This window comes from Myxine glutinosa, chromosome 2 (assembly GCF_964187855.1).
Source record: "Myxine glutinosa chromosome 2, kmMyxGlut1.1, whole genome shotgun sequence".
Taxonomy (NCBI): Eukaryota; Metazoa; Chordata; class Myxini; order Myxiniformes; family Myxinidae; genus Myxine; species Myxine glutinosa.
In genome coordinates this window covers 211565571-211586764 of record NC_136262.1, presented here as the reverse complement: position 1 = coordinate 211586764, position 21194 = coordinate 211565571, and the positions used below count along the sequence as shown (strand labels likewise).

The 21194-nt window shown below is 49.0% G+C and overlaps 2 protein-coding genes and 1 long non-coding RNA gene across 9 annotated transcripts in view; 2 read left to right on the top strand and 1 right to left on the bottom strand.

The window, feature by feature from the left end:
- The window catches only part of GUSB (glucuronidase beta), a 68831-nt gene extending 63084 nt beyond the window's left edge, over positions 1-5747 (top strand). For all 4 annotated transcript variants that reach the window (XM_068106347.2, XM_068106348.2, XM_068106349.2 and 1 more), the window contains one exon: positions 5369-5747. In XM_068106347.2, coding sequence (XP_067962448.2) covers positions 5369-5514 — 146 coding nt within the window. In that variant the 3' untranslated portion in view covers positions 5515-5747. The remainder of the gene's footprint in view (positions 1-5368) is intronic.
- LOC137420889 (uncharacterized) lies at positions 5474-20515 on the bottom strand. Its single transcript, XR_010983212.2, has 3 exons — positions 20435-20515; positions 7814-8049; positions 5474-7051 (listed from the first exon to the last, which is right to left on the bottom strand). It is a non-coding gene; the product is annotated as an uncharacterized LOC137420889 (long non-coding RNA).
- Positions 20516-20890: 375 nt separating this feature from the next.
- The window catches only part of NDC80 (NDC80 kinetochore complex component), a 108258-nt gene continuing 107954 nt past the window's right edge, over positions 20891-21194 (top strand). Inside the window, exon 1 of one of the 4 annotated variants that reach the window (XM_068106351.2) lies at positions 20891-21002. The gene's annotated coding sequence lies outside the window, so the exon portion shown is untranslated. The remainder of the gene's footprint in view (positions 21003-21194) is intronic. The other 3 variants (XM_068106352.2, XM_068106353.2, XM_078772209.1) reach the window with 3 other exon arrangements.

The window sequence follows — 21194 nt, the reverse complement described above, 5'->3', positions numbered from 1 at the left end:
GTGTTTTGTGGATACAGTAAGGGGTAAGGGAGGGGCCATGTAGGTTACCTGGTTGGGGGGGGGGGGGGCGTACGGTAGGAACGTACCTGTCTCACCTGGTTCCCATGTGCCCCCAGTGTGCATCATCTTACATTGCGTGCACTTTTGCGCCCTTACCACCTTACTCACTTGTCTGCTTCTTTTGTCTCCCACCTCCGAGGATCTGGCTTTGGGGCATAGAGAGAGGAGAGAGAGGTGCTGGCTACGCAGTTGTGGGCCTGCACTTTCGCTGCTTGCTGCCTGGATCGATACACCATATGGACCGCAATGTTTGTGGCCACCCACCATGGACCGCAGTTCTTGTGCGGCCAAGCACCACCCATTGATGGACCTCTGGGTCAACGTGGCACCTATGCCAAACAGGTGAACCACTAATAGTTGGCCCCCTGACGGCCACAATATAGAAATGGACGCGGTTGGCGCCTTTCTTTATTTTTGAAAGAGGCAAGAAGGCCAAGTGCACCACACGAAGGCAAGACCAGCGGCAGACCATCGGCCGGCTGCGACACCACACCGTGATTTATAGACACTTTATTGGTGCACCGGATGGTGCTGACTGTGTGAAGGGGTGGTGCTTTTGGTGCTTGGAAGGGGTGCTCTGCACATTATTAAAGGCCGTAAGGCCACAGAGCACTCGTGGGTTGGTGTATCGATGCTGGCATGCGTGCTCTCTCTATGCATAACATCTGCATGTGTTCCTCCAAAAACAGGTCCTGGATCGTAGTGTAAATAGCAGCGTAGTCTTGTAAATAATGCTCCCTACCGGCTGTATGTTTAGTTTGTGAATTCTTTCCGGATTCGGTTATCCTGTGGGTGTGTTTCTGTGAGGAGAAGGGTGCAACGTCGCAGGGGGACATATTTACTCATTTGTGAATATCTGTAAAACTGTCGCACTCAGGGTAGAGTTAATAGTAGAGGGAACTACATCTGAGTGCCACACTAAAATAGGTAAAAATTTATCGGGTCGGGACGCCCCGAGGGTAGAGAAGGGTGCAATGTTGCGAATATGGAATTTGGCCTCCATATCCGCTTGTGAATATTCCCCTATTTCCCCAATACTCCCCAACTATCCCCAATCCCCCATTCCCTAGTCCCATTGTCTGTAAACAACAATCAGTAGAGCCGACCTTCCCCTATTTCCCCCATTAAATGTCGCACCCAGGTTCACCGCATCTCATGTAGACAACTTTCAGACATCTTGCTAGTTATTCTTAGTCTATGTCAGTTAAGGACTCGTTTCCATTAATTCTGACTCTTCGTTGCACCAGAATGTGATTATATGGCACCAGTAGTGAGTTTAGGACCTTCCCATACCTCCCCGCATCTCTTCCCCATGAAGAAGCTACAACAACAACAACTACAACAGCAGAGGGGGGCGGCGCGGCGACGGCGCGGGGAGTGTGCGTCCTCACACCGGCTCGGTTAGCCGCCATGACCATGCGCTCCGACGGGGTTACCACGAAGGGGCTGGCTGTCAGCTCCTCGTCAAGGGCGGAGCCTGGTAACCCCCCCCCCGCACCCAATAAGAAGGGCGGACCGATTCCATCTGGGGCGGAGCTAACGAGCCGAGGGCGTGTCACTCCCCGCCGGATATACGAAGCGACTCACCGGACGTGACGTCAGATGCGCCCCCAGCTTGAGACGACAAGACGCCACCTCGAGCGCTGTGAGACCTCCCGCATCGCTGGACCGGACCGGGTCGATTCTGCCCTGAGCCCAGGTGCACCTGGAGCCATCGACCAACCCGCCTTTCCTTGCCATCAATCCCCGTGTGAGTCAGTTTTTGTCCTGTTTATCTGTCGTCTGTCGGGGTTATTATAAGACCGTGTTTAAGTGCCTATCTTTCTATGCTGTCCCTCTCATTCCTGTAATCTGACCTTCCGCCCTAATATAATCTCCTCCGGAGGTCTTGAGAACCGTATCCCTGGTGTCGTGTCATTTTAATCCCAGCCGTTGTGTCCTTTTCCTTCATTGACCTAGCGTAGCGCGACTCGGCAAACGTTCGAGTATAATCGGGTAACTTGTGCGGACACGGCGGCCATTCCGCTCGGCCCACCATAACATCAAAGTCGTGTCTGTAACAATATAAATAATAAAATAACCACCTTTAGAGGCCATTTTTCCCCGCAAACGGGGGTTGGCCTTTTTCGGGAACCGTGGTTGTTGTTGTTTTTTCGGTCCCCTTTTTGAAGCAATGTTTTACGGCCGGATGCCCTTCCTGACGCCAACCCTTTTTGCCACCTTTAACGACAAACAGGGAATTACCATTGAACTGGTACTCAATTAGCCGACCTCGGAAGGATGACAGGCTGAGTTAACCCCCCTGGCGTTAATTCAGCGATCGACCGGGATTCGAACCCAGGATCCTTGGATCCTAAGCCGGCACCCTAGCCGCTAGCCCAACACCAGGGTCTTTAGTGGAGGTATATATGTGGATTAATTTTTTTTTACAAATAGGATAACACAATGGTGGGGTTTTTTTTCCTCATTTAGTTGTCCAAATATGGTCAAAACTAATCAATGTGTCTTAAAAAGGAGAATGCAAACTTATGGTTGCCATCCACCCCAGTGTTGTAAAGCAAGGGATTGTGCAGACATCTGGTATAGGTAATGACTTGTAGCAAAAAGTAGTTTAAGTGGTTTTAAAAAATTGGAGATATGGATGGCCAACGAACTTGACATTAAAGGCATGTTGGCATAAAGGCAAGGCATACAGCGGCCTGCAAAGGTATTCACCCTCCTGCAAAGGTTTCACATTTTGATGCCACCTGAGCTTATTTCATGATGCTTTCATATCAAACTTAATATACCATACCGGGTGGTCCATTTATCACTGACAGTTTTAAAATCTCTATAACTTTGTTGTTTCTTAACCAAATCAGATAAAAAATTTACACAATGTAGGTACATATTAAAAGTTTTTTTTGACTGGGAAAAGAAGCAAGCTCTTCATTCGCCAAGAACTACGTTCTGGGCTGCTATTTTGCAGGGTGGTGTTTTCGGCCCATTTTTTTTCGATGAAAATGTCACAAGTAACAGCTAACTGATAATGTTGTGTGCTCAGTTTTGGCCAGACGTGGAAGCTAGTGGCATGGCTGATGAACTGATATTTATGCAAGATGGAGCTTCTCCCCATTGGGGTATCCAGGTCGGGAATTAGCTCAATGAGACACTGCCCGAACGCTGAATGGGTCGCGGATCCCCCAATATGCCCTGGCCCGCATGCTCTCCCAACCTCACACCATGTGACTTTTTTCTCTGGGGGTTTATTAAGTCGAAAGTCTACACGAAAGCCAACCGACATTCAGGAACTGAAACTGAGAATTCAAGCAGCTTTTGGTGACATTACGGTTCAAATGCAACGAAAGGTGGTGTTGGAATACAGAGAAAGGCTGAATAAACTGATTGAAAGTGGTGGAAATCACATTGAAGTTCATAACTAAATTTGTAAGTTGTTAAAGTTGATTAAACTAATATAAAAAAAACTTGAAATATGTACCTATGTTCTGTAAAATTTTTATCTGATTTGGTTAAGAAACAAAAAAGTTATAGAGATTTCAAAACTGTCAGTGATAGATGGGCCGCCCTATATTCTTCGCAAACTGCTCCAAAGTGATAAAGATTAAAATGCAGATAAAATGTGAATAAGTTAGATTAACAGAGAAAATCAGATGATTCTCAGTCGCATAAGTATTCAAAACCCTTGGCCTTATTAACCCTAAATCACTTCAGGAACAAATTATTTGTTTGAAAGGTGACAAAATTAATGTAATAGGTTTTACCTGTATGCAATCAGTGGTTAAGCTCCCCCACTTAACTATAGAGTTTTTAGGTACAACTTACTTCGTCAACTTCAATGGCAAGCATGAAGACCAAGGAGGATTCCAAATAAGTTAGACATCAGAAGTGGATCCAGGAATTTCAAGATTGGGGGCAGGGGGAGTACACAGAGTTGTAGCGCAGAACGGAGGGTGAGGAAGGGAGGAGGTATGGGTGGGGTCTGTGGGTCCTTCTCCAGGAAATTTTGAAAAATTGATCGTCGGAAACGGCATTTCCTGCATTCTTAGAAGTTTCTTTAGTTCCTTGCGTTATACCCTGGCCCAACAGTTCAGCAGATTCGCAATGACTAATGGGCAAACTGGTGAGCCAACATGCTTATCCTTTCATTAGCCAAAATAAGAATGGCTGCACTGTAGTCCCAACCTGTGACAAAATCTGGTCACAGGCAGATTTGGAAACACGCATTTAAAGGACTCTTCAAAGATGAACGGTGCAATTGGGAAACACATATTTAATTACCTATGAAAAGATTAACTTGACACCTCTCATCCATGTCAGCCTCCGCCACGGTTATATTAGAACAAGCTGATTGGTCACACAGTCACGGATTGTTCAACCCCAAAATGGGACCGTTCAAAAATACGTAACTTTTTTTTTTGTAATTTGCGAAGCAAAACGGTATGCTTGATTAACGTGCGAAAATCAAAGGGGGGCGGGGGGAATGCGCATCCCCCCAACCCCATCCCTTGGATCCGGCTATGGACATAAAGTGGTGGAGAAGCACCATTCAGGAGAGGGTTATAAGAAGATTTCAAAGTCACTCACTATCCCTTTGAGTACAGTGATCCATCATTATGAAGTAGAAGACGTATCATACTACCCAGATTCCACCCAGATCAAGTCGCCCATCCCAACTCAGCAGCCGGGCAAGCAGCAGACTGGTTCGGGATGTCACTGTAAATACAACAATGGCTTTGAAAGATCTGCAAGGCTCTATGTCCGAGATTGGGTCAGTGTTCATCAATCAACAACATCCCGTTCCCTTCACAAAGCTGGCCTCTATGGACAGGTGGCAACAAAGAAGCCATTAGTGAAAAAGCTCTGAGCTTCACCACCGCCACCAATCTCTCAAAAGGGCCATTTTGGCAACAGCTGAGTGCCGGCCGGCCAAGGGAGATTTTTATTTTATTACTTTTTCCCCGTTGTTGTGTTGTGTCAGTGTGTGGAGGTACATAACCATGTACGTTTGCTCTATTATAATAAGATATACTTAAATGGAGGCAAGCAGGTCTGTATCATTTTAATTAAACGGAATGTACTCTTATTGACTTTGACTTTTATCCAGTTTACCTGCCTATTTTACATTTGATTTTGTCCTCTTTCATTTGATTTTATTCGCTGCCTTCTGAATTGACAAAAATTTAAACCAGCTATTTACTCAAATATAGGCAGCATTACTGCTTTTGCGTTGTCAATTAGTTCATTGTACATGTTAAACTTTCATGAAACTTAAAGATGAATGAACATTATGCCCATCTTTGTGATGCAGGAGTGAAGCGCATGGCTGGGAACCGAAAAGGCTTGTTCACACGTAACAGGCAGCCCAAGATGGCGGCCTTCTTACTACGAGATAGATATGTGCGCCTAAACAATGCATCTGCCCATCCTTTAATTCCCTGGTGCTTGGGAAACTGAGGCAGATAGAGGGAGATGAACAACAACAGGAAAAGTTCCAGAAAAACTTCAATCAAACATGACAAATCGATGCTGAAACAGGAGGGTGATGACATGAGTTGTGGAATATGAGAAAACCAAATCAGTAAAATTCAACTTCTCTCTTTGAGCTTTGTTATTGATTATTATTTTGCAAACATTGTTGTTGTTTTTTTGTGGTACTTGAATTTGAAATATATAGGCCAATATTTGTTGTTGTTGGTGTTGTTTTTACTGATGAGGGTAGTTTTACTGATTATGGTTTTGCCGTGATCTGAAAATACATTGATGGTAAAAACTGCTTGACTTTTGCTTGAGCGTTGCAAATCCTTGATTCAAAAAAGAAAAGAAAAACAGATTCAAGTAAACCTGCCCTTTTTAAAATCCCTATAATTAAAATAATTTAATTTACATAATTTAATCCCTGCCTTTATGATTTTTTGGGGGGGGATTTTTTTAATAGGTAATTTTATTAAATTTTTTTAAAGGATGTTGAATTTAATTTGCATGGATTTGATTTTCTTGGCCCTGCAGTAGAGGATTTATAATGTTAAAAAGCTCCAGATAAGTAGACCTTTTAAGTATTGACGTGATTGTGACTGTACTCAAGGGTAAGGCATCACCAAATATAACAATTGCTCTGAGTGAGCACTCGGTCCCATGGAGGTCTTCATCGTGGAGGATGCAGGCAACATGCGCCAGGTGTTAATTACCTCCTCCACCAAATAAATACCTCCTCCAAAAGGTGGATGTCGGTTATGTTTTCACCCCCGCCTGTCTGTTTTCTGTGTACAAAATATCTCAAAGTTGTGGACAGATTCGGACGAAATTTGATGTAGCGTATGTGACCAGGACGAAATTATTAGATTTTGGTGAAGATCCGGATTCGGATCCGGCTACTAGAATTTTTAAAGTGATTCTTCACCATTGGAAGATCGGGCCAAAAACGATACATAGCGGGATATCTCAAAAAGTTGTAGACGGATTTGAACGAAACTTGGTGGACATGTTGTGTGTGTGACCAGGAAGAATCTATTCGATTTTGGTGAAGATCCGGAACCGGATCCGCAAGTAGAATTTTAAAGTGATTATTATTCACCATTGAGTGATATGACCAACCAGGTGGAGGTATACTCTCCACTGAGTGCCGTTCTCGTTCAGAGTTATATCACTGTACCCATGTTCCAGCCTGACATTGCGAGAGCAAACTAGTTGTCTTCCTCAGAGGCGTTGAGTGTGGTGTGGTGGTGACACCGTTAAGTTCCATTCAGGACGGTTGATGTCATTGATTGGTCCAAGTTCTTGCCAATCACAGGGTTTCCTTGCATTCAAATGACTCCGCCGTTTTTAACGTTGTAATTGATTGCATAGTGCTTGGTATGTGGGATGTAAGTCGATGTGTCGGTTGATGAAGTTTTCACCAGAGTACCAGGCCTGGATAATCTCGCGGTTCACTCTCAAAGGTCCTGTGTTTGATTTTGACTCAAAGATGTCGCAGAATAAGGAACATCATGGACACCTGCAAAAAACGGAAAAAATCATTCTTAAACGAAAAAATCAGGAATCACTTATTTTTCTCTACAGTTCCAGACTTATACAGGCGTGCGCGCGCGCACACATACACGTCTGTCTGTCTGTCCCCAAACTACTCCCTCAGTTTTGGGGCTAGCCCCACCAAACCTCCTGTGGAACGTGTTGGGGTCCCAGCGGATGTTGTAAGGTAGGTAGGAGGTTTCATAAATTCCTCAATAAAGTTATGATTTTGAAATTAACTTGAGACCGAGCTGCCCCTAATCCGGAAGTGAACACTTGACGATAATGAGCTGGTTTGATGATATCTCAATACAATCGTCATTTAACACAGTATTTTGTTAAAGTATCAATTAATGATTTAAATGACGTTTGGAATTGAGTGAATACAATTATGATTTTGAATTTCCAAGGTACAGAACTCCATATCCGAATGTAACGTCAGCATGGATTTAAATATTTGTTTGACACAAGTGGTACGAGTTACCTCCCCAAACTCCGGTTACGGTGCCCCTCAAAGTCTCGAGAAGGAACGTGGCAGAAAGATTTGTTATTTTGAGTATTCTAATAAACCATGGTAAAACCACACCAATGCAATTGTGTAGAACAAACAAGTAATTGTATAAAGAACTCTCACATACACAATAATAACACTCTTAAAGAAAGTACCATGAAAATATCACTTGCATCAAATGAACAATACACATGATGGCACCATCATTCCCCAATGCTCCCAAAGCAATAAACTCACGATACGCCAAAGGTGAGTGGAATGCAACATTCCCCAATGTCTGTGCACAAATCCCCACGCTGGGTGAAGGTTGAAGTCGTGCAGAACGGTAATAACAATATGCAGGTATTGGCGCGGTTGCAGACGAGGAGTTACGTGGTGGGAGGTCGTGCAGCTGGCGGGCACAGTAATATCATGATATATGGCCTCCCCCACATCAATATCATGACATACCAGATCGGTATGACCAGGTACATCTGTGAACAAATGCACAAACACAGAAATTAGGTGGGATAATTGTCCTTGTTGTTCCCTCGTCAAATGACCTAATTTCTGGTCTACGTTCCTTAACACTTCAGTGTTTGTCAACCTGGGGCAAGCCTGGTCATCAATGCTATCGAACTTCACACTGACCTCAATCTCTGGATTCTCTTGCACACCGACTGCAGGTACGACGGGTGAGACAGGAGCCATTTGTTCCACAGGCTTCCTCTCATAATATTTCTTAAGTCGGTTCACGTGAAACAGCTGCCGCTTTTTCCTTCAGTCTGGAGTTGTCACCACATAATCTGTTTCATTGACCCTCCTTTCGATGGCATAGGGACCAAAATACCTAGCCTGTAGCAGCTGACCTGGAATTGGAAGCAACACGAGCACTCAGTCCTCAGGACTGAAATTTCTTTCTGAGAAGTCGTGTCATGTCTCACTTTCATTTTGTCCTGTGCTGCTTTCAAGTTTCCTCTCGTAACTTCTTAAGCCTAAGCCAATCTGTGCCTAACAGTTGTCAAATACTCTACCACTGTTGACTGCGACTCTTCCTGTAGCCACTGTTCTTTCACCAGTTTCAAAGGTCCTCAAACTGTGTGTCCAAACACGAGTTCAAAAGGACTGAATCCCAATGACTCCTGAACAGACTCCCTCGTAGCAAACAACAATAAGGGTATTCCCTCATCCCAATCCTTGTCACATTCAAAGCAGTAAGTTCTGATCATATACTTTAATGCCTGGTGAAACCTTTCCAAGGCCCCTTGACTCTCAGGATGGTAAGTACTTGACCTCACTTGCTTCACTCCCAACAGGTGTACCACTTGCTGAAAAAGCTGTGACATGAAGTTGGAACCCTGATCAGACTGGATGACCTTAGGTAGGCCAACCAGGGTGCAAATTTAATCAAGGCCTTCGCAATAACTAATTTTCCTAAGAGGCACCGTTTCTGGGAACCTAGTGGCAGCGCACATGATGGTCAGCAAATACTGATGTCCAGCCTTAGTTTCAGGTAAAGGACCTACACAATCAATAATAATCTGGCTGAATGATTCTTCAAAAGCTGGAATCGGTTTTAAAGGTGCTGAAGGGGTTTTCTGATTAGGTTTTCCCACCAGCTGACAAGAATGACAAGATTGACAGAATTCCGCCACATCACGTCGCAATCCTGGCCAGAAAAATGTGCCAGAATTCTTTCACACGTCTCGTTCACTCCAAGGTGTCCGGGCAAAGGTGTCTCATGTGCCAAACTCAATATCTCCTGGTATGGTTGTGGCACCACAATTTGGTAATGGACTTTCCACTCGTCATTTGCTGGTACCTCTGGAGGTCTCCATTTTCTCATAAGTATTTCCCCTTTCATGAAATAACCAACAAGAACAGTGCATTCAGAAAGTATTCAGAAAGTATTTTGATTTTTTTATTTTATTACGGAAGCCTCTCCTCAGTGAAAGACACATGAAAGCCCGCTTGTAGTTTGCAAAAAAGCACCTAAAGGACTCTCAGACTGTGAGAAACAAGATTCTGTGGTCTGATGAAACCAAGATTGAACTGTTTGGCTTCAGTCTGGGCACTCTGCCATAAAGCCCAGATCGGTGGGGTGTTGCAGTGATGGATGTCCTTCTGGAAGTTTCTCCCATCTCCACACAGGACCGCTGGAGCTCAGCCAGAGTGACCATTGGGTTCTTGGTCACCTCTCTTACCAAGGCCCTTATCCCCCGATATTATGGAGGCCACTGTGCTCTTGGGAACCTTCAATGCAGCAGAGATTTTTTTTGTAGACTTCCCCAGATCTGTGCCTCGACACAATCCTGTTTCTGAGCTCTGCAGGCAGTTCCTTTGACTTCATGGCTTGGTTTTTGCTCTGATATGCATTGTCAGCTGTGAGACCTTATATAGACAGGTGTGTGCCTTTCCAAATCATGTCCTATCAATTGAATTTACCACAGGTGGACTTCAATCAAGGTGTAGAAACATCTCAAAGATGATCAACACAAATGGGAGGCACCTGAGCTAAATTTCAAGGGTCAGAGCAAAGGGTATGAATACTTATGTCAATGTCTGGAAATATATATATATATATATATATATATATATATATATATATATATATATATATATATATATATATATATTGTTACGGTACGCGGTTAAGGATGGTATGTTTGCCGAGCGGAGGCTCTGCGACTGAACAGTTGTTCCCCGACTAAACCCGATTCACCCAAACGTTGGCCGTATCGCGCCACCGCTATTCAATCGGGAAAAGACTAAGACGACGAATGCAAAGAGGAAGAAGAAGACGTACAGAAGAGTAACGGGGTTTATTATTATTTACACACACATAAGCAAAAAGAGCAGTCACGGGTATTTACAGCGGTCATGAAAAAGCAGGTAACACAGTGCAAATTACTAGCTTATACTGACTTAGTTTACTACCCAGGACAGCACGAACAAAACAAACTCACGTACGCAAATGGATGGAAGGGTAGGAATCGTTTGGAGGGATGAGCAGGTGGGATCACAGGGCACAGCGAGCAGGTCCACTCCGGGCGGGAAGCGAGGAGCCGGCAGCTCCTTGTATTCGGCTTTACAGCGCACGCCGGCAGGGTCACTCGGCTGGTTGAAACGGGGCTGGTTGAAGCGGCTCTTTGTCAAAGGCTTTTCGTATCTCTCACGCAACTCCGGTGCAACTCTGAACTCTCTCCCGGTGGACTGCCAACCCTCTTACGCACCTGGACTCATCTGCCGTATCTCTGGTCTAGCTTGTTCCAGCGATCGTCGCACCCTTCTGTCATACCTTCAGCGCGGGTCTGTCACGCCCCCTTCGGTTTCGGTACCGCCCTCCTCCCCCGTGCTCTGTTTCGTGACCTTGTATGGTAATCCCACGGGCTTGTCTCCTTATTTGGGCATGGCGCCGACGGCACGCCCCTCGTGGCGAGCCACGGGCTTGTTTCCTTATTTGGGCATGGCGCCGACGGCACGCCCCTCGTGGCGAGCCACGGGCTTGTTTCCTTATTTGGGCATGGGGCTGAACAGCCCCGCCCTTCGTGGCACGCCCTGGGCTTGCCTCTCCCGGGCGACCCCGCCCCTCCTGTTCAAACAGAGCACGGAGCACATATTCACTATAGCAGCGAAATGAGAGGGCGTGCACCCCACGCTTGTGAACTGCTTTACCCGCAGATGGAGAGTTTGGCTGGGAAATGGAAGTATTGAAGGGGAGCTATTCTTAATTGATTCGGTGCAATGGAGTATTATTTTAATGGAAGACAAGGCCTTACCCTAAAACACATAATAAGATATAAGCTACTGAACAAGGGTTTTATTGGGTCCTTCAATGTGGTGTTTCATGGAATAACTACCGGGACGCCCTTTTTACCTTTACACAACTCTGGAGGCAGGAGGGGCCATATTCAACCAATGTTACACAACAATTTACCACTACAATACACACAATCAAAAAAATGCAATCCTCATATCCGCAACAATATATATATATGTATATATATATCTATCTATATATATATATACGTATATATATATATATATATATATATATATATATATATATATATATATATATATATATATATATATATATATATATATATATATATATACATACACGAGTATGTGTGATATTTCAGTTTTTTCTTTTTAATAAATTTGCAAAACTTTCTAAAATCCTGTTTCTCTTTGTCATTATGGGGTATTGAGTGTAGATTGATGAGGGAAAAAATGAATTTAAATGATTTCAGGTAGAAGGCTGCAACATAACAAAATGTGAAAAAAGTGAAGGGGTCTGAATGCACTGTACCTTCATTGCCTCATCCTCTGTATTGGCTTTACCAATCAAATTCCGAGTTCAGCATCTCTGTGATGCTCTTCAACAAGTGTCTTTTGTACAAGCACCGTTTGTTCAGCCTCATTCCCAGTGTCTCTGATGGACACTCCATTTTATCCTTTGGTCCAGATGAAACCTTATCATTATGTTCCTTGGCGTCACTCCTTTTACTACCATGTCTCCCAGACCTTTCCTCCAATATCTCTATGGAACCCAAATCCACATCACCTTCCTTCTCCTTCTCTTCAGAGTGCTTCCTACCCATAGCATGAGTCACTGCACATGCTGGAAAGATACCCTGAATCTCCTGTTCTAACTGTACTGTGATATTTTCCATACTGGGCTTTTCAACCAACATCGGATTACCTGAAACTCGACCACCGGCCAAATCGTTCCCGATAATAAAATAAATCCCCTCCACAGGAAGAGTGGCTCCGGTTACGGTGCCCATCAGTCTCGAGAGGGAATACGGCAGAAAGATTTGTTATTTTGAGTGTTGTAATAAACCATGGTAAAACCACAACAATGCAATTGTGTAGAACAAACAAGTAATTGTATGATTTCTTACTATTTGTGTGTGCTGCATGTGTCATAAGGTACAGAGGAAAAATAACAAGCCATTACGTACAGTGGATTTAACATTAATCCCTAACTAATTAACATAACCCCACCCCTCTCATGGGGACGGAGATACGCGCTTACGCGACATCCAGTCTAAACGGATCCCCACTTATGATACATTGGGTTTCTTTTTCTTCACGACAGTCGGAGCACACGACCTATGCATTATACCTGGACTAAGGTAATCACGTTTGTAGGGGGTAGGCAGTGATGGCTTGTGTGCCACAAAGTGTCTTGTGCATGGCGTTTGTTTATGTGAAGAGGTTTTGTGTTTTTATGTGGTTGTGAGGATAAAAACTGAGTTATGATGGAGTGAATTGTGATTGAAATGTGTTTTGAAGTATGAATATGGGAAATTCACATGTAAGCAAACCATGGCAGCATTGTTTCTGTGTGACATCTTTTTATTGGAATATGTGGTTGAGAATTGAATGGCAGCAGGGGAGGAAATATTTTTCTGGATATTTTTGTGGGTGTGGAAGGTGTGTGTGTGTGTCCGCAGGTACTGATCAAGCTCTGGAGGAGCGGTGACTGTGGCCCTCTCTGTGGTAATTGCCCCTGGCAGCCAGTGGTGTCTGGAAATTGGGAGCCCGTCGGTGGTGGGGTCTGGTTGGGCGTCCTGCGGTATGGAGACCCTTGGCGACCCATGAGGCTGTGTGAAAGCCTGAGGCGATGAAGCCTGGTGTGGAGACCTCCCCGGCGGGACAACAGCTAAAGGAGCTGTTTGGCTGTCACGGGACCGAATTAAAGGGGGGTGGGGGGGTGAAGAAGTCGTAAGTCGGGCGACTTGTTTTTGGACTGTGGGCACCACAGCCTGAAGCGCCCCACTATCTTGCTTGTACGGTACCTCCCCGCTGCCTAGTAGAAACACACACACACACACACACACACACACACACACACACACACACACACACACACACACACACACACACACACACACACACGTGTAATGACATCTATGCCATGGTCCTGCAGTGGGGTGAAATACATGCTTTGATGATTACTGAAATGTGTGTGAATGGTTATGGGATTTGTGTGAGTGAATGAGGGAAAAATCCACCGAGCCATGTCACTCACCTGTAACAAGGCCCGTGGAAATTTGTGGCACATTGGGATGGCTCCGCAGGAAACGTTGGGTATTGTGGCATCCACCGGGGGACGTGGTCTGTAGAATGGGGTTGTACAAATGTTTGTTTGAATTTTGCAGTTTTGGATCAGTTTTGTGGTTAAGATGGAGTTTTTGTGTGTTGCTGACCTTTTCTTCCTGCCCCAGGAGTTAGGAGCAAGGACTTCAAGCTTTGTAAATATTTGAAATGTGAATTGTTGCTTAAGGGGTGTAGAACGGTAAGGAGAATAGGTAAGTGGCTGCGGCTCGCTTCTAACAGCCCTCCTAATATATTTCATAGGCTAATTAAGTGTGAGTCAGTAAGTGCTAAGGCTGGAACGGTAGCGCCTGCAGTGAACCTTGCGGGGGCTACGGTTCCAGGGGGCGGGGGGCTGTGTTAAGTTTGTAGGGGGTAGGCAGGGATTACCTTATTCCAGGTAGAATTGCATAGGTAGTGTGCTCCGACTGTCATGAAGAAGAAGAAGAAACCCATGTATCATAAGTAGGGATCCAGTAGACCGTATGTCATGGAACAGTGCATCTTCGTTCCCATCACGAGGGGTGGGGTTATGTTAATTAGTTAGGGATTCATGGTAAATCCCCCGTATGTAATGGAATCTGTTCCTAATGACACATGCAGCACACACACCTAGCTAAGAAATCGCTCCTTTACCACCCTAAATAAAAACCAACTGGAAGCAGGACATTGAGCACTGCTGCTGATAACACCGACCTGGTGAGCACACAGGCACCGGCAGGGCTGTCATGCCACGCCCCAAAGAGCAGTGATTGGTCCGGAATTTGGTTCAAGTAAGGACTGCTAAGATGGCACTCGCTGATAGGAGCGGACACGGATACGTCGTGAGATGACATCAGAACCTTGAGTATAAAAGAACTCTCTCCCCGACATTTCCTCCTCTTGATTTCCGCGCTTCTTCTTTGTCTCTCGAGTCCTGGCTTTTGACAATGAACGGTTGAGGCTTCCTCGCAGCTTCTGGCTTTGGTGTTGGTGAACGAGATTGTGAGGATGAGCGTGGCTGGAGCGACCGAGCGGGCGCGGCCTGTTCGCTTCGCGCACGGAGCCAGGAGTGAGCTGACCGTGCGGCGAGGCCTAGTTCACGCCCATGGGGAGCGCAGCCTGCGGTTTTGCGTGCAAGGACGTAGAAGCCTTTATTTGAATTTAATGTCGTATAAAATTGTGTATCCCATTGTATGCAGTATGGTGATCAGCAAAAGAATAAACGTAATCACGCCATTATTACCCTCGCCAGAGGAGAGGGTATTGCATTTGGGTCTGTCTGTCTGTCTGTCTGTTTGTCCGCACAGTCTAAGTATGCTTTTCTCTGCAACCGTTGGTCCGATTGACAGGAATTTTTCACCTCCTCCTGTCGAATTTTTTTCATGATAAACTCTTACATCATATGTCACGTGGTATGTGCACCTTCTTGGAAAAAAAACGAACAAATTTGCACCTATATATCTCCGAAAGTGCTGCATAGAAAAAATTGAGACCTGGCTCATTGTAAAGAACTCTCCATGGGGAATAGCACTTGCTAAAGATCATGTCATATGTGCCTCCATTATGACATCATAATTCAACAAGTACAAAACTTCATTTGGCAGCCAGGTGTTATTGTTTGAAGAAGAAACTCTTGTGGCGGACACAAGCAGGGTACACGAATTCAGCGCACCAGCAGGTGGCGCGAACGTCCAGGCGGGGAACTGGAATACATGCCCCGCCTATCGACCGATCGGCCACGCCCGTGGACGAGGCGTGGCCTCGGCACATATACGCAAGCTCTAAGCTCGGGCCCGCTCAGTGCTGCAGTTCGAGCTTTCACAATAAAGACTCTTGGTTTTATCAAACGCGTTGTGGCCTACCTCTTTGGCAAGCAAGTTGTGTGCGCAGCACCACACTTCACTGGTGACCCCGATTGGTTCAGCCATTGCTGTCCACCGAACGCGCCATGGCCAACAACGCTGTCGCGGTAATACTCCCAGAGTTTTGGGAAGCACAGGCCGATGTGTGGTTCGTGCAGGCCGAAGCGCAATTCCAGCTTCGAGGCATAACGGCGGACGAGACCCGTTACTACCACGTGGTCGCCTCCCTCGGGCCCGGCACTGCCACCCGTGTCGTGTCCATCCTGCGGCACCCACCGGCCGACCACAAGTACGGGGCGATCAAACGTCTCCTCATCGCCACGTTCGGCCTCACTGAGATCGAACGGGCCGACCGCCTCCTGGACCTTCCCGAACTCGGCAACACCATCCGTGCGGATGGATTATATGCTGTCGCTGCTGGGTGACCAAGCCCCGGATTTCTTATTCCGGGCGCTTTTCCTACGCCAGCTACCTCTACAGGTATGCCTCGCGCTGGCCGGTTCCAAAATAAGGGAACCCCGCACCCTGGCCATCCGTGCGGATGGATTATATGCTGTCGCTGCTGGGTGACCAAGCCCTGGATTTCTTATTCCGGGCGCTTTTCCTACGCCAGCTACCTCTACAGGTATGCCTCGCGCTGGCCGGTTCCAAAATAAGGGAACCCCGCGCCCTGGCCGTAGAGGCCGACAAGTTCTTTGCGGCTTGCGACACGCGGGCGAGTTACGGTGCGGCCGTCGTGGATCCCGAGGCTGATGCTACTGCGTCCCTCGTGGCCGCTGCCGCGCCCCACCCGCCACCACCGCCGCCGAGAAAACCGCGGCCGCCACCGCCCTCGCCGCCGCAAGCCTGGTGCTATTTCAACGCCAGGTTCGGCCACAAGGCTAAGAGTGTTGCCCGCCGTGCCCGTTTGGCAGGTCGGGAAACGACCGGGCCGGCGCTCGGTAGCGGCCCTGAGCGTCGGCCATTCCGGCAGCCTCCTCTTTATCACGGACACCTTGTCCGGGCGCCGTTTCCTCTGCGATACAGGAGCGCAGGTAAGCGTCATCCCAGCCAACACGTCCGACAAGTGAACCGCGGGCCGGGGCCCCGCTTTGCTTGCCGCCAACGGTACACCCATCCGCACGTTCGGGAAGCGCTGCCTCTCCCTGTGGTTCGGAGGGCAGCGCTTTCAATGGTCGTTCGTGACCGCTAGCGTGCCCATGGCATTGCTCGGTGCAGACTTCCTATGTGCAAATGGGTTGTTGGTTGACGTAAAGCGCAGACGGCTCGTCCAGGCCGAAACCTTTAGCTCGTTCGCTTGTTCGCTGAGCAGCTCGTTGAGCGGCTCACTGAGCGGCTCACCGAGCGGCTTGCCAAGCGGCTTGCTGGACGGTTCCGTCCCGGCGAGTTTGGTTTGCACGCTTCCGGCAGCAGACGACGTTACCCGCCTCCTCGCCAGTTTCCCGGCCCTCACGCGGCCCACCTTTTCAGCGGTGGCCGTTAAACACGAGGTGGAGCACCACATCCCCACGGTCGGGCCGCCGGTCTATGCCCGGGCACGCCGGCTCGAGCCCACGAAGCTCGCGGTGGCGAAAGCGGAGTTCGCCACGCTGGAGCGGCTGTGGATCGTGCGGCGCTCCAACAGCGCGTGGGCTTCCCCGCTGCACATCGTGCCGAAGCCCGGCGGGGGATGGCGGCCGTGCGGGGACTACCGCCGGCTCAACGATGCCACCACCCCCGACCGCTACCCGGTCCCTCACATTCAGGACTTTTCCGCCCGGTTGGCCAACACGACCGGGTTTTCGAAGGTGGACCTCATCCGAGGCTACCATCAGGGCCCCGTACAACCGGACGACGTCCCGAAGATGGCCGTCATCACTCCTTTCGGCCTCTTCGAATTTCTAAGGATGCCCTTCGGGTTGAAGAATGCGGCTCAGGCATTCCAGCGGCTTATGGATAGCGTCTTGCACGACTTACCTTTCCTGTTCGTCTACCTGGACGACATCCTAGTCGTGAGCGCGTCCCAGGAGGAGCACCTGCTCCACCTCCGCATGCTGTTCGAACGCCTGGGCCAGCATGGCCTAATCATCAACCCTGCCAAGTGCCGTTTCGGTGTCACCACCATCGACTTATTGGGGCACCGCATCACCGAGCACGGGGCTGTCCCTTTACCGGCCAAGGTGGAGGCGGTCAGGGATTTCCCGTGGCCCCGCACGATCAAGGGGCTCCAGGAGTTCCTGGGCATGGTAAACTTTTACCACCGCTTCGTGCCCCACGTCGCCCACCTCCTCCGCGCCTTGCACGAGGCCCTCCGGGGCAAGCCGGGCAAAGGTGACATTGCATGGTCGGAGCCGATGGCCGCGGCGTTCGCGGGCGCAAAGCTGGCTCTGGCCGACGCCACGATGCTGGCGCACCCGGCGCCCGATGCACCGATCGCCCTCACCACCGACGCGTCGGGTACGCGGTGGGCGCGGTGCACGAGCAATGGGTGCATGGTGCTTGGCAACCGCTGGCGTTTTTCAGCCGGCAGCTTCGCCCGCACGAACGCCGGTACAGCACTTTCGACCGCGAGTTGCTCGGACTCCACCTGGCGGTCTGACACTTCCGCCATCTGCTGGAGGGCCGCCCGTTCACGGCCTTCGTTGACCACAAGCCCCTTGTGTTCGCGATGGCCAAGATCGCCGAGCCATGGTCGGCACGGCAGCAGCGCCACCTCTCTGCCGTGTCCGAGTACACGACGGACATCCGTCGCGTGGCGGGTAAGGACAACCCGGTGGCGGATTGCCTTTCCCGGTCCGTCGTGCACGCGGTCCACCTCGGGGTCGACTATGCCCGGATGGCGGAGGCCCAGACCGCCGACCCCGGCGTCCAGGCCTTGCGGACCGCCGTCACGGGCCTCCGCGTCATCGAGGTGCCGTTCGACGCCGCGGGCACGGACCTCCTATGCGACGTCTCCCTCGGCCGGCCTCGCCCCATCGTGCCCGCTGGCTGGCAGCGCCCGGTGTTCGACGCCATCCACGGCCTGTCCCACCCTGGCGCGAGGGCATCCCAGAAACTCGTCGGGGCAAAGTTCGTCTGGCATGGCCTCCGGAAGGACGTCCGCGACTGGGCCAGGACGTGCCTCGCGTGCCAGCGCGCAAAGGTCCACGGCCACACCCAGGCACCGTTGGCCCCGTTTACGGTGCCCGAGCGGCGGTTCGACCACTTGCACGTCGACTTGGTGGGACCTCTGCCCCCTCGCGAGGGTTCACCCACCTCCTCACCATGGTCGACCGCACCACACGGTGGCCGGAGGCCGTCCCATTGGCGGCGACGCCTGTGGCTGAGGTGGCGCAAGCCTTTATGGCCACTTGGGTTGCCCGGTTCGGTGCCCCCTCGGACATCTCGTCCGACAGCGGCCCCCAGTTCACCTCGGAGCTCTGGGCCGCGGTGGCGCAAGGACTCGGGGTGAAGCTACACCACACCACGGCCTACCACCCCCAGGCCAATGGCCTGTGCGAGCGCTTTCATCGCTCCATGAAGGCCGCGCTCCGGGCCAGCCTCTGCGACGGCGGCTGGGTCGACAGACTCCTCTGGGTCCTGCTGGGCCTCAGGACGGCGCCCAAGGACGACCTGCGCGCGTCCTCGGCGGAGCTGGTCTTCGGGCAACCACTGCGGGTACCGGGTGAATTTATCCCCGACTCCACGGCTCCTTGGTCCGCGGCACAACAGCGCTCCGCCCTTCAGGAGACCGCCCGGAGGGTCGCCCCGGTGCCAACGGCACACCACGGTTGCCCGCCTTCCCACGTCGCTCCGGAGCTTAGCACGGCAAAGTACATGTTCATCCGGCACGACGCCCACCGGGCACCGCTACGGCCCCCGTACGACGGGCCCTTCCGCGTGTTGGAGGCCGGGGACAAGTTTTTCACGGTCGACATCGGCGGTGCCCCGGATCGCATTTCCGTGGACCGCCTCAAGCCGGCCCACCTCGATCCGGACCACCCCCCGCCAGCGGCTCTGCCTCCGCGTCGAGGCCGCCCCCCCGGCGGTCGGACCCCCGGCACCCCCGCCAGCAGCTCTGCCTCCGCGTCGAGGCCGCCCCCCGGCGGTCCGACCCCCGGCACCCCCCAGCCCTGCCGTCCCACCACCCCCCAGACCGGCACCCATCGCCAGGGGGCGTTTCGGCCGGGTCATCCGGCTTCTCCGCAAACTCACCCTTCAGGTGCGCGGGAATTCTGGGGGGGCGCGTGTGGCGGACACAAGCAGGGTACACGAATTCAGCGCACCAGCAGGTGGCGCGAACGTCCAGGCGGGGAACTGGAATACATGCCCCGCCTATCGACCGATCGGCCACGCCCGGGGACGAGGCGTGGCCTCGGCACAATTACGCGAGCTCTAAGCTCGGGCCCGCTCAGTGCTGTAGTTCGAGCTTTCACAATAAAGACTCTTGGTTTTATCAAACGCGTTGTAGCCTACCTCTTTGGCAAGCAAGTTGTGTGCGCAGCACCACACTTCACTCTACTACATTAAACATTATCTTCTCCAGCCATGTGAGTTTTCAATAAATCTATTAATAATGTACTCTTTGATGTCAGTGGCATCCTGTCTATTAATTACGTACGTCTATTAAATATGTCCTATCGGAATGTACTTTTCAACACTTTGGATTGCTGAGACCCATTGGACCTTTGAAGAACCTTTAAGACCCAAGCCCCCAAAATAACCCAAAGACCCTTAAATACCATGAAGAACCAGAGGACCCTGATGACCCAAAAGATTATGATGAGGATGCAAAAGACCCCGGGGACTCAAAAGACCCCGAGGACAGCGACAGCCTCATTAAAAAATATATTTCAAATACAATAGCAATACCGTTACTGAATTCAGTTTTATAAAGAGGACGTGATGTGTCACGCGTTTCTGATGAAAGTGGGGTTGTACAAAATAATGAAAGAATGTACAAAAATACCCCACACAAACACGTCTTGGCGAGGGTCTGCAATGTCTGATTGCTCTTCCTTGTGTTTATGTTGTTGCCGTCACCGCTGATAGTAAAGTAAACTGACGTAATCGGTAATGCGCATGCGTGGATGCAGCTGTCCTTGCAAGTGCAAGCTGCTTACTAACGAAACACTCCCCACTTGATATTTAGTTTATATGCCTCCTTTGGAATAATTTTGTTTTATCTAACTAGTTTTTCCGCTGATATTTCTGAAGTAACTTATTAAAGGAGGAAAGTTACAGAGAGTAAAGAAAGGTGTATAGCGATAGTTTTATTAAGTTCTATTAGCCTTCCATCATTTATTTATTTAATCAATTTTTGGTAAAATCTTTAAACTTCAAGTTATTTGTGTTACGTTTGATTCATGTGATTATGTAGGAAAGATAAACATAAAAATAAGTCAACCAAAAAAAGTAATTACGCATAATTGACAATTTGAAATGTGATTGGTTTGGTTTTGTGGTTTAAAAAAATAAGGCGCTGAAACGACTGCATTTTGTTTTCGAATCCACGGAGATATTGCAAGTACTTTGAGGTAAAATTCATTATATAAGCGATTCATTTACCATGCTTGTCGACGTGGATTGTGCAGTATGACGATGTCAAATAATTTTTATGGTTTTAGACGTAAAAATAAAAGCAACAATTGAAGAGAACGTCAACCTAGTTGATAACATGAATGAACAGGGAACGGCTACGGAAGAAAAGCGAGCGTTATGGTTTTTTT